Below are 13,537 nucleotides of genomic sequence, written 5' to 3' on the forward strand. Positions count from 1 at the left end.
ACTGTGGTAATGTAGAAAAATAGCGACAACACAACAGACCTGCTCAAAGTTAAAAATGTCTTCAGTATTTAAATAAAGATCATCAACTATCCTGACACCTTAAATACTTTCAGTACTTTTATTGCTTCCAGGCTGCTTTCGATTTAAACACGGCAACAGATGAGAAGTGAGGTGACTTCAGACTTGGTTTATTTTTAGAACATGAAACTCCCCAATAACATATTACTGAATAATCTGATGAAAATGTACAATAAATTCCTTATTGATGAATACAAGCATCAATACAGTACATCCGATTTGTTGGATTAGATTTAATATTCGCAAAGTTCCAGTTTAACACTCAAATGTGTCGACCACAGGTGGATCTTAAAAGATAAGGCAGGCGATATTCGATGTGTTTGGTCAACAAATCCCATGAAAAGGCCAAAACCGACAATGTCATGATCTGTCTTAATACTTCTCCAACCTCCGGCTCTCTGCTTTATGCTGTCAGATCTTCAAAACTGGACACAAATAAATACTTTTATTTATTTATAAAAAGAAAACAGGTTTCTAAAAACAGGTGGGCACTGTAGTTTTATCAAAAAGAGTGATTGGACTATTTTTAGCCACAGATTAAAACATACTAAACACTTGTGATGTATTCATAGCAGCACTACTGCATATGTAGGATTTGGCTGAAATAAATTAGACTTCTCATGACCCAGTGCTGCTCATTTATGTGTTTTTTAATAGCTTTTGGATAAGCTACATCAGGCTTTGGCAGCAGAAACAATAATTAACCCTCGTGTTGTCCTGCGGATCAAAATTGACAAAAATAATTTAAAAAAATATATATTTTCACAGTGAAATGTCTGATGTCGACATTTTCAACATTTTTGGGAAATCTTTGAACATTTTTTGGTGGAAAAAAGAAACGTAAATTCGCTGGATTTTGGTTGATTTTTATGTGAATGTTCTTAAATAAAATATTAGAAGTTTTACTGATATATATGTAATCACTTCAGATATTTTTAGGATTTTTTTGAAAGATTTTTACTCATTTTTTGAAAATATTTACGAGAACTTTCTTGCCAAATTTGGGGGATTTTTTAAAAATAAAACTTTTAAGGGAAACTTTTAAGGAATTATTGGAATTTTCTTCCTGAAGGTTTTGCAAATTTTCAGAAATTTGGGGGTTTTTTTGCAGAATTTTGGGATTTTTTTCAGACAAGGAAACAATATTTTTTGGTGCCCGTAAATAAGGACAACAGGAGGGTTAAGATCAGTTCATTGTTGGATTTGGTCTTCTGATGGGATTTACTGACTTGAAAAATGTATAATATCATCGGATTTATCCTTTAAAACAGCTTCTATCATGCAGAAACTGAGCCTTCATCTTGTGTCAAAACAAGCAGCGTGTTTCCGAGCGCCGTCGGCGTTCACCACATCGGTTTACATGTCAGCGGGACATGACAGTTTTGCACACAACACTTAGGCGAGGTTTAAGATCCTAAAGAGGAGAGGCACAAAGCTGACACAAACAAAACCCACAACACTGTAGACAATGTAACGGTACGGCAACTCTACTCTCATGTGCTGCCTCGCCTGCCTCACGTCGTCCGAGGGCAGCCCGAACAGTCGGCACAGGAACGGAATAGTCGTCGCTTTCATGACCATTCTTGTGACGAGGATGACGGCAACCCCAATGAAGAAGCGCAGCAGGGAGCGCAGCACCATGCCGACGTCCAGCGGGGGTAACGTCAGAGGAAGCGAGGACAGCGGTGCGTCCAGCAGCAGCCCCAGCTGATAGTTCACATGGGTGGCCAGAGCGGCTCCAGCCCCGGTGCCCAGAGCCTGAGCCGTGTCGCCTCGGGAGGTGCTCCAAGAATCCAGAGAGAAAGCCACGAGTCCCAGGCTCACATGTGACACGATAATCACTAGCGGGGCGTAGTGGTCCGTCATGTAGTAGTTGTCGATCTTATCCAGAACTGGCTGGAAGAAGGCGAGAATGAGGAGGGTGTACAGGAAGCCGGTGATCACCTCCTGCAAGAATTGAGAATCAACAATTTAGAATCTTTATTGCCATTATGTTTTCACCTGAAGAAATTTCCCAGCCATCCCAGCCGTAGACAAAAAAAAAAGAGAGAAAAAGGCACATTATATACAGATAAAATACTCACAAGATACACTACGATTCAAAAGTTTGGGGTCACTTAAATGTCCGTATTTTTGAAAGAAAAGCAGTTCTTTTTCAATCAAGATAACATTAATCAGAAAAAAAGTCTAGACATTGTTAATGTGGTAAATGACTATTGTAGCTGGAAACGGCTGATTTTTAATGGAATATCTCCATAGGGGTACAGAGGAACATTTCCAGCAACCATCACTCCTGTGTTCTAATGCTACATTGTGTTAGCTAATGGTGTTGAAAGGCTCATTGTTGATTAGAAAACACTTGTGCAGTTATGTTAGCACATGAATAAAAGTGTCATGGAAAACATGAAATTGTCTGGGAGACCCCAAACTTTTGAACTGCAGTGTATGTAAACTCAGTTAATGCAAAATGAGCAGTGAGATGGGTGATAAAGTGCAGTCCAGTGCAAGATTCAGTTCTTTAATGCACAAATTGTGTATGTTTGTGTGTGCAGGGGCAAAAGGATTGGACAGCTCTGGGGAAAAAACAGTTTTCCAGTCTGGTAGTTTGAGTTTTTAATGTTTCTGTCTGTACAACAAAGGAAAATAAAATGTTTTAAACCAGAAGTAGAAATGCAACAAAACCCAGTTTAAGTAGCATTAAGTAAAGAAAAAGAACTTTGCTCGATTTACTTTCACATAACGTCTTTATGACTGATGATGCTCTATGTCAGGGGTGTGAAACTCATTTTAGTTTAGGGGCCACATTCAGCCCAATTTGATCTCAAGTGACCAGTACAATCACAGCATAATAACCTAGGAATTGTTTTACTGCAAAGAAGTATGTTGTAAAAATTTTCACATTTAAAGGATTTTTTTTTTTTTTTTTTTTTTTAACAAAACATCTTGAACAACCTGAATTTTCTTAAGAAAAACAAGTGAAATTTTGACAAAATTATGCCTCAGTTTATCATTTATGTACTACAACTTACATATCAGTGTATCTACAAAGACACAAAACATTTAGTCACAGGTATCTGGAACTGAACAATATAGTATTTTACTTTTAAGCAACAGTTTCTACATAAATAAACAAGAAGCAAAGCCTTTGTTTGCTGCTGCCCACAGGGAGGCGCCAGACGACATTTTTCACCACTTGAGCTGCAGTTTTCTTGGTAGTTACAAAAAGTTCCTAGTAATCACACCATCGGCTGACTAGTGAACAGGTGTTACTATTGGAGGATGCACAACATAAACAGTATCACCCGATAAGAGCTGTCAGGTCACCAGCTGGAAGGTCATTCTAATCTAACCTTATCTGCTGGTTTCAATTGTTTATCGGCTCTGTGCCCATCCAACGTTCCTGGAATCATACATTTTAAGTTCCTATGTGTGTTATCAAAATGGGTCAGTTACATGTGTTACTATATTACACAAGCATTGAAATATACTGAAACTATAGTAGTGCACAGTCAGGAATGATCTACACATCTTCTCTAAGTCCCTAAGACCTTCTAGCCAATCGGTAAAAGGTGGGTTTGTTGCGTTTATCAAAAGCACAGCAGTTTGGCATGAAAACAAGAACATACCCTCAATTTCCTCTATTTCAAACTAACACTGGAAGAAATATACATCCATTAATGGGGGTGTAAACGGCAAATAAACAGGAGTTTCTTTTTTTCCAATTCAACAGTAAATTGCTGCTTTTACATTAATGCATGAGTAATAATAATCTAATGATATCTAGTATTATACAGCAGTTCACGTAGCAACTGCTGAGACTGTAGAAACCTTTAAGTTACTGCTTCTTGTATTTTTCTTTAATGTACTTTTATAGTCACTGCGTTCATGTGTTATGGTTTGCTATTTATTTAACCTTAATAGGTTTGTTCCACCCTAAATACTACATTCTGTCCAAGTACTACTAGTTGTAAAGGTTTGTTCCACCTTAAATACTACACTCTGTCCAAGTACTAGTAGCTTTAAAGGTTTGTTCTACCCTAAATACTACATTCTGTCCAAGTACTACTAGTTGTAAAGGTTTGTTCCACCTTAAATACTACACTCTGTCCAAGTACTAGTAGCTTTAAAGGTTTGTTCTACCCTAAATACTACATTCTGTCCAAGTACTACTAGTTGTAAAGGCTTGTTCCACCCTAAATACTACATTCTGTCCAAGTATTGGAAGCTTTAAAGATGTGTTCCAACCTAAATACTACATTCTGTCCAAGTACTAGTAGTTTTGAAGGTTTGTTCCACCCTAAATACTACATTCTGTCCAAGTACTAGTAGTTTTGAAGGTTTGTTCCACCCTAAATACTACATTCTCTCCAAGTACTACTAGTAAAGCACTTTGGTTCAACTCCTGCTGTTTAAATGTGCTTTAAAAATAAAATTGACTTGACTGTTGTAGTATTTTTAACGATCACTGGAGACATTTTCCTGTATTTAATACTAGGACATTGACAGTGTGGTATTAGTACTTTTACTTACTCATCACCAATGCCCATCTCTGTCTCTTTAGATAGGCAAACTCGCAATTATCACATGCTTTAATTCAGTTGCTGTGTTTTTTTTTTTTTTTTTAACATGTGAGATCAGCACAGGAAGGTTGTGACAGACTAGTGAGTTTTTTATAGGAAGTGAATCTTAATGTGTCAGAGAAATATCAGTCACATTACTTGAGTCAACTGTAATGTGCCAAGGTTGGCAAAAAACTTAGGAAAAGTCTGCATCTTTGCTAATGTGGATCATTGTTAGTGGCAGAAACACAGAGCCAGACAAAGAAAGCATAACTGTAGCGTCTCTTTTCTAGTTTCCTGCATATTATCTAAAGCCAACTTGAGTGACATTTATTTAGTCACCAATGAGCAGAGTTAAAAATAAAATTTCAGACTTTTGGACCCTGTTCTCAAATCTAATCGCAGTCCAGCATCTCGATGTTCACAACTGGTCTAACAGCTCCTCTCACAGGAATGTGTCCATTCAGAAATATCTGAAATATGCACAGGTGGCTTCAAAGATGAAAGCTGAGATTGGCGTTTGAACTGTCCTCCACGGCATATGAAAGAAGGAACTACAGCAGGTATATTTAAGGTGCACATGAAGTCATGTAATACAGTATCAGTGACGCCAGAAGCTCAGTGTGGTTCATTTTACTTCCCCAAAGTTTCCTAGAGGACATTTATCACCAGCTTGACTCAACCTGGACAGCAAGATAAAGGCAACAGGAGGTAAAAGGTCCTGGTCAGGGGTGTCAAACTCATCTCAGTTCAGAGGCCACATTCAGCCCAATTTGATCTCAAGTGGGCCAGACCAGTAAAATCGGAGTATAATAACCTATAAACAACCACAACTCGTATTTTTCCCCTTTGCTATAGTGCAAAAAGGTACAATCTGAATGTTCACAGCGAATGAACTATCTTTTTGCAAAACATCATGAAGAACCTGAAATTTCTTAAGAAAAATAAGTGAAATTTCAACAACACTATGCCTTAGTTTATCATTTACATATTACAACTTACAGATCACAGAGGCAAAGTCACAAAACATTCAGTCACAGGTATCTGGAACTGAATGATATAGTATTTTACTTTATGATCAAAATCACAAAAGACAGACAAAGAAAGACCAGAAACAACAAAAACATGACAAAACATTACAAAAATGGGACACAAAATGACAAAAACGAGAAACAAAATGAGACAAAGGACATGAAACAAAACAAAAGGAGACAAAAAATTTGACAAAAAAGTTACAAAGCGAAAAAAATGGGCAAACAACAAAAACGATACAAAAAACAATGAATAAAATAAAACATAAAATCACAAAAATAAGACAAAAAACACAACCGAGACAAAAAGAAGCACAAAATGACAAAAATGAGAAACAAAATGACAAAAACACGAGACAAATGACAAGTCGGACAAAAAAAAGACAAAAAACAACAAAAACAAGACAAAATATTACAAAAATTAAACACAAAATGACAAAAGAAAAATGAGCAATAAAGTATTTTACTTTATGATGAAAACAACTTGTCACGGTCTAGAATTTATTTGTCAATTTACAATCTGCAGTCAATGTCTTCTCTGTAATTTTTACACTTTACAAAGTCAGATTGGACCCTCTGGTGGACCGGTTTTGGCCCGCGGGCCGCATGTTTGACACCCCTGGTCCAGGTGAAGCGAGCGATCAGTTTATATTTATGAGGTGAGTTCATATCTCTGTGAGAGGATATTTATTTGATATTAATTATTAAATCTTCTTACCAGAACAGAATGCATTCCCATGTAGACTCGGCTGACACAGACCAGGACACTCCAGCTGAGAGCCACGCTAAAGCCCAAGAGGAAAGGGTACTAGAAGAGAGAAGTTAACATAAAAAAAGTTAATATACATCATTTTAGAAAGGTGCCTGAAAGACACAAGAGTCTCAAATAAAAATCAAAGAGAAACTTGTTGAGAATGGGTAATGCTCTTCTAATATCCTGCTGAGACTGACCACAAGGCAACAAGACGGGATTAATAATTTATGAAAACAATCTCAACAGCTTAATGCACCTTTCAAAATACTACATTCTGTCCTAGCACTACAAGTTTTAAAGGTTTGTTCCACCCTAAACACGATATTCTGTCCAAGTACTGCTAGTTATAAAGGTTTGTTCCACCCTAAATACTACATTCTGTCCAAGGACTACTAGTTGTAAAGGTTAGTTCTACCCTAAACGGGTAATGCTCTTCTAATATCCTGTTGAGACTGACCACAAGGCAACAAGAGGGGATTAATAATTTAATTTATGTAAAACATCTGAACACCTTAATGCAGCTTTCTAAAACCACTCTGACAAGCAGGCAGTGAGTAGATAGTAGACTTTTACCTTGAAAGAATTCATGCAAAGGTCACTGTGAAAACAAATCTAGCCTCCAGCTATGCAGAGCTCCGTCAGTCTGTACTTTGGCACCGCAGTGCATCAAGTTAAATGCAAACATCAGCATGCCCACCATGACAACAGTTGTTTAGCAGATATTTTTATCGGGATTACAAATCTCAGGTTTCGCCGAACGGCATGGCACAAGACGCAACTGAAGCTTGTGGGAATATTAGTTTTGGGAAATGTAACACTGTGGTCTGATGTTAGCTCTGGGTGAAAAGTCAGGTTTGGCTAATTTGATTATAGTTTATCCTGAGGGGGATGAAATTTCAAGCAAATCTGTCTAATACATGCTGAGATGTTTAATGTCGGGTTCATTTTAGCACTAGAGCAAAGGTCACAGAATGACTAAGTCATCTATCAATATCTGCTGACCAAATGTCCAACCAACATCCTCTGAGCCACAGATCTAAACTAACTAATGTTGTTTTTTTTTTTAACACTAGAAACCCTTTGAATCTTCCTCCTGCCTTGAAAGCAGTTTATGACATACATCTTATCTCTTTTTTTAACCTCTTGCAATCTCTTTTTCTCCACAGTTTCAGCTCTTTTAGCCTCAAAGTCATGACGCTGCAAGAAACCTGATGACTCCAAGAAAGTTCAGGCAGTTCAGACAGCTGCCCGTATTTGTTCAAAGCCTTGATCCAAGTCAGTAAAAACAACATTTCTTTCTTCTAGCCTCTCGGTGCATCGCTTTTCTGTTTTTCTGTCCCCAGTAGACAACACATCGTCCCTCTCTGACCGTTTGTCTCCCTGTTAGTTCTGTTATCTGTCGCTGCAGCCGACTGCATCAGAAAATAAATGAATGAGGAAGCAGTTTCTTTGACATCTCCCTCATTCTTTTCTCTCCTAAATTGCTGATCATTAAGCCTATCAGGAGGTTTTGTCAGTCCCAGTGTTTGGCAGGTTCAGCACGTAGGACCAGGGCTTCTTATCAAAGATGTTACGTCTGTTATGCACTTTTGCAGATAAAAGAAAAAAACACTCTGCTCTTACTCACCATCTAATTAAAACCATTTGGTTATTATTCACTGTAACTTCTGAAGACATCTACTCAAAAACAGAAGCACCGACTTTACAAAATGCAGCTTAATTTAGTCACTCAGAGGGCAGAGTATGTGGGTCATTCCAGAATTGGAGGACATTTGGACTTCAAAATTTTGGAAAAATAAATCTTCTCTTATACAATTTTCTGCTCCATATTCATCAATAATAGATAATAAACTATCAGAGTCTTGATTGGCTCAGCTTATACATCAATGGTAGCATTTTTATTCCATGTTTTATTTGTTGTTTGCTAACCCTACTCTAATCACAGTAACAGGGTTGCTAATCCATGCTAATGTGATCTTTTTCTCAGCAGTAGAAGCTAGATATTTAGCTGCTGTTACTGCTGACCAAGAGGACAAACTGACTGATGGAAAACAGTCCAAAGAATTAGTCTGATCCTGATAATATGAGGTAGAGTGAGACATTCAATCAAGGCTGACAATGTTATGAAAATATGAAAAATAGAAGAGGACATAGCTTTGCTCTACTCATTCTTTAGGAAAAATGTTTGATGTCAATTCCATCGTATCATGTGATTCACTGTTTTCTTCTTCTTCTACCAGCTAAACAGGTTATGCTAACAGGGTTGTTGTGGGACACACGGTCTATGCATAATAGTTATTATTTAAAACATTATGTTGATTTAAAAAAATCCCACAATTACAAGAGACATCAATGAAAAAAAGGGGGACTTAAATTTCATTTTAACTGTTTTATTTGAGATTCAATTTGATCATCAGGGGGGTTGGGACAAGAGAAAAACGGCATTTTAGGGGGAACTCCAGACTTATTTGGTATATTAAAAATATTTTCAAACATTCTTTTCTCCTAGTTTTTTAGATTTGGTCTCAGGACAAATAAATTTACACAACAACTGCATGTTTTAGTATTTTGTACATGGATTATTTGAAATTTGATGAGTGTGACGTAAAATGTTTTCCAATTCTGGAAGGAGTCACATATTGAATATTTCACAAACTTATTACACATCTGTACCCATTTTCACTGATGCTTCATACATTAAAAACATTTATATTTTGCATCCTTGCTACCTATATTCATCCTACGTTGTGACGCCTTGTAGTGGAAAACAGTTTAACCACCTAAACAGATCTTCCCAACCCACTTTCTCCGATTGTGAAACACAAAAAAACCTTCAAAACTTTCTCCTCCCATTAGTCATAATTGCTACTTCCTTAACCCACTCAGACAATGCAGAACAGTGAGTCTTTGTTTACCTGTCCCTCTCTGGCAAACCCGGTCAGCCCACTTAAACTGAGGAATGTCTGTTGTCTTGTATGAGGCGCAACAGCTGCAAGTGTCGACTTGAACCTTGTATGGTTTTATGTTTTTGCTATTTTTCAGTCTGAGCCGTCGTCCCTGATAAAAGGCTCCGAGGATTAAGTAGGATTTAAAAAGGAGTCTTTGCTTTTTCATTCCTTTGGCCAGACTGACCTCCTAACCTTCCATGACACTGAGAGGCTCTGGAGAAAAACATGCTTTCTACACTGTATTGGGTCATGTACCCTGAGTGTTTCTTCCACTCTGGTATTTTTTAATGTAGATTTATCCTTACAGACACAAAATTAAAGGAAAAAAAGTGCCTTTTTGGGGCCTTGAATGTCGAAGACTGCAAGTAATTAAAGTGTGTTCATATCCTGTATGTCAAGACTAGATCTCTAAAATCTGAGGTGATATGAAGGACAGGAAGGTAGACTTCAGGTATTTGCTATTTTCCAGTTCAGCACTGTGCTTTGCTGCAGGGATGGACTAACACTGCAAGGATTCCTGTGGCCAAAAATGAGCTGCACAACCTTCTAACCCTCAGTTCCTTTAATGCATCCTGTTGCGTTTCAGAATCTCAAACGCCAATTTCCCCTGGTGGGCAGGATGTCGGCGAATTTGTGGGCTGAACAAATTTTGGGGGAAATTTTGGGGGTAGAGAGTGATTTGATTTGCAATGTGTTTTCTTAAAAGTCTTGCTTCAGTTCAGTATTATCTGTGTGACAAAATTGCAACACGTGATGGAGCTTTATAACGAGATAGCGTCAAAAGCGTGACCATCACACAGCGAAAACGACAGGAACCTGAACAGGAAATATAACCACTGACACGACAGTTAAAACCAAAGTCTGCCAGCATAAGGTACACTTACCATGAGGTCTGTAATCACGTACAAAGTGAAAAATATCACTATTTCTGACATTCAGATGGTTTGTTTAGTACAAGGGATTCAAAGGATGTTTAATGAATTACACCAGACACAAAGCTGCACTGGTCAACTTTGAGATTTTGTTCCATTTCACTACTCTGATGTATTTTTTTAAATACACATTTAGGTGTTTATTTTACTACATTCTATGTATCTGCAAATGTCGATTTCAGTTACGATACATATCATTTAAGACACTCAGAAATCTCCACTTTCCTAGTTTTATGTCTATATTCTGAAGGGCTCTACAGAACTACAGATATTTTTAGAATATCTTATTCCTCAAAACATGACAAAAAGGGTTTTTTTTCTGGCTGTTAAGAAGGACAAAACGTGATCTTGTTTTGTGAAAACCTTGGTCTCTAACATTCCTAAGAAAAAGAAACAAATGTTCAATATGGCTTTATACAGTGGTCAGATTTCTGCTTTGGAAAAGAGAATTAGTGCATATTAGGGCAGATCATGACTCATTTGTAAATTTAAAAACATACAGTCTTCATTTTAGTGTGGAAGTTTGATGGTAATATCTAATAACCTCCCATTAAATATCAAAACACACCAAGAAAAGAAACAAATATTCACATTTTAGAGCCTGAAGCCTGTGAAGATTAGACATTACTTCCCAAATTAAACAGGATTATCAAAACAGCTGTGGTCAAGAATAATCAACTGATCAAACTACCATTATTATCAATCAACAAACCTGGAACTTTTAGGGCTGTTGAGGATATGAGGTTCAGTTAAACCAGCCCTAGCAATTATACATACCGTTAAAAAGTTTGGGATCAGTTAGAAATGTCCTTATTTTTGAAAGAAAAGCAGTTGTTTTTCCAATGAAGATAACATTAAATGAATCAGAAATACAGACAAAAAATTATCTAGTAAATGATCACTTTTTGTCCTTCCATAAATGAGAAAATACTGTCCACAGCCAGAAAACAAAAAACACATTTTTGCCATGTTTTGAGGAATAAAATGTTCTAAAAATCTGACTATCAATGAAAACCTCTCTGTAGAACCCTTCACAATATACACATAAAACAAGGAAAGTGTAGATGTCTGACTGTCTTAAACTATATGTATTTTAACTGAAATCTACAGTTACAGATACATAGAATGTAGTAAAATAAACGCCAAATGTGTATCTAAAAAAGACGTCATAGTAGTGAAATAGAACAAAACCTCAAAGTTGACCAGTGCAACTTTGCGTCTGGTGTAATTCATTAAACATCCTTTTTATCCCTTGTACGAAACAAATCATGTGGTAAATGACTATTCTAGGTGGAAACGGCTGATTTTTAATGGAATATCTCCATAGAGGTACAGAGGAACATTTCCAGCAACCATCACTCCTGTGTTCTAATGCTACATTGTGTTAGCTAATGGTGTTGAAGGGCTAATTGATGATTAGAAAACCCTTATGCAGTTATGTTAGCACATGAATAAAAGTGTGTGAGTGTTTCAAGACTTTGTTTTGACCTGCATGTGACACCTGATGCTCCATTTGAAAAGCTGCTCACCTGCCACCGTCCGTAGGTCAGCATGAACAGACAGAAGGGGATGGCGGTGCCCGTCATGGCGTGGGTGGAGGGCATGCTGTACTCGGAGTTGTAGAAGACCTCCACCTTCACCACAGGGGGGGAGGCCGGCCGGGACCAGCGCACCATGTCCTTGGTGGACTGACCCACGAACAGGTTCCAGGCCCACACCACGATGAGTCTGCGGCTGACCAGGGCGTCGATGTTCCAGAAGACGAAGGGGAAGAAGATGATGAAGAACATCTCGTTGCCCAGCTCAGTCCCGAACGTGAACAGGTAGAAGAGGAACTTGTTGTGGACCAGGAACTCCTGACCCACGTCCCCGGTCAGGGAGTTCCTGCGGAGGGGTTTGGCTCTGGCGGTGTCTGATGGAGCGCCGGGCCTGACGGGGTCGTCGCCCTGCATCCCGTTAACCTGCGGTGCGGCGGCAACTCCGGCTGCTCCGTTCCCGACTCCAGCCTCCGAGCTCTGGAGCCTCCTCCGCAGCTCCGAGGGTCCGCTGTCCGGCTCCGGCTTGGCCGCTCTGTCCGGGAATGTCCCTCTGATGCCGCAGAAGTGCTGGAACCTCGCTACAAGGCAGGGGTCCTGGAGATAATTACACATCTGTACGAACGTCTTCAGAAAGACGTTCGCCATGACTTTACGATGATTAAAAGGCGTTTAAAACACAGCGCTGGTCCGTCAGCAAACGGAGCTCATCCTAGAGGAAGCTAAGCGGAGGAGCGGCTCGGCGGCCGTTGCATTCCGGTCGACGGGATAAAAGTGACAGAGCGACGCTTCACTACCTGATATCTGCGCTCAAAACACCGACCTTGTACAGCAGCGTGGAAGTTCTGCTCGGCAGCATCCAAAGTCCGTCACAGTTAACCATTACTTCACGGTATGAAGCGCTAATTCAGACGGACACCCACGAACTGCGTCAGGCCGTTATTCCTCAGCTCGATCCGCTTTTTCTTCTTCTTCTTCTATGGCTCCACCTTTTTCTTCGCGTGTCCTAATATTAGTCGATTAAAGCGGAAAATGTCCGAGCGCCGCCACCTGCTGGACATGTGATGAATTACACAAAACACTCCAATACTATGGAATAAAAAATAAACACACACACTGTTAAATAAATGAACATGGCTTTGGAATGAATCCTGAAATAAATAAATGTGGCATCAGAAAATTAATCGAAATAAATAAAATAAATCGTTTGACAAAGTCCCTCTTTTAAATGTATGCCAATGTATTTAATTTTTGCATTCGTTTCTAAATATATTGCCTTTCTTCCTTAGTCCAGGATTTATTTCATTTCATTCGTCACATTTATTTATTTAACACTGAATACAAATGAATTCCTATATATGGAATTTGGAAAGCAACGTTATTCGATGTTAAATAAATAAATAAATAAGAATTCCTATGAAATTAGTTGACATGGCATCAAAATAAATTCTAAACTAAATAGATGTGGTTTTAGGAGATAATGAAATGAGTCTTTGGAAAAAATATTTATTTAATAATAACATTATTTATGCAGTTGTTTTTGTTTTAATTGTTGTTTTTTTTTTTGGCCTTTTTATATTTCTACAAACTATGCTTAAATAAAGCAACAACAAAAACAAAAACAAACAAAATTAAAGCTGCAAGCAGCGTTGGACGGGTCCTCGCATCCTTGCCGGTCGGCGAATCCACGCACGTCCACC

At 38.3% G+C, this 13,537-nt stretch overlaps 1 protein-coding gene across 1 annotated transcript; it reads right to left on the minus strand.

Moving 5' to 3' along the window:
* Positions 1 to 172: 172 nt before the first annotated feature.
* Positions 173 to 12,821, minus strand: LOC111566662 (sphingosine-1-phosphate phosphatase 1-like). The gene is made up of 3 exons (XM_023267380.3): positions 11,832 to 12,821; positions 6,387 to 6,476; positions 173 to 2,025 (listed from the first exon to the last, which is right to left on the minus strand). Exons 1-3 carry the CDS (start codon positions 12,483 to 12,485, stop codon positions 1,474 to 1,476), a joined length of 1,296 nt encoding a protein of 431 aa, XP_023123148.1. The 5' UTR covers positions 12,486 to 12,821; the 3' UTR covers positions 173 to 1,473.
* Positions 12,822 to 13,537: the final 716 nt, after the last annotated feature.

This window comes from Amphiprion ocellaris, chromosome 12, assembly GCF_022539595.1.
Source record: "Amphiprion ocellaris isolate individual 3 ecotype Okinawa chromosome 12, ASM2253959v1, whole genome shotgun sequence".
Taxonomy (NCBI): domain Eukaryota; kingdom Metazoa; phylum Chordata; class Actinopteri; family Pomacentridae; genus Amphiprion; species Amphiprion ocellaris.

Excerpts from the sequence above, each read along its gene's own strand:
- LOC111566662 (XM_023267380.3), bottom strand. The coding sequence starts at position 12,485 with ATGGCGAACGTCTTTCTGAAGACGTTCGTACAGATGTGTAATTATCTC. Across the intron at positions 6,477-11,831 it reads TGACCTACGGACGGTGGCAG|TACCCTTTCCTCTTGGGCTT; the intron begins GTGAGCAGCTTT and ends TCTCTCTTCTAG. Across the intron at positions 2,026-6,386 it reads TGGGAATGCATTCTGTTCTG|GAGGTGATCACCGGCTTCCT; the intron begins GTAAGAAGATTT and ends CAATTCTTGCAG.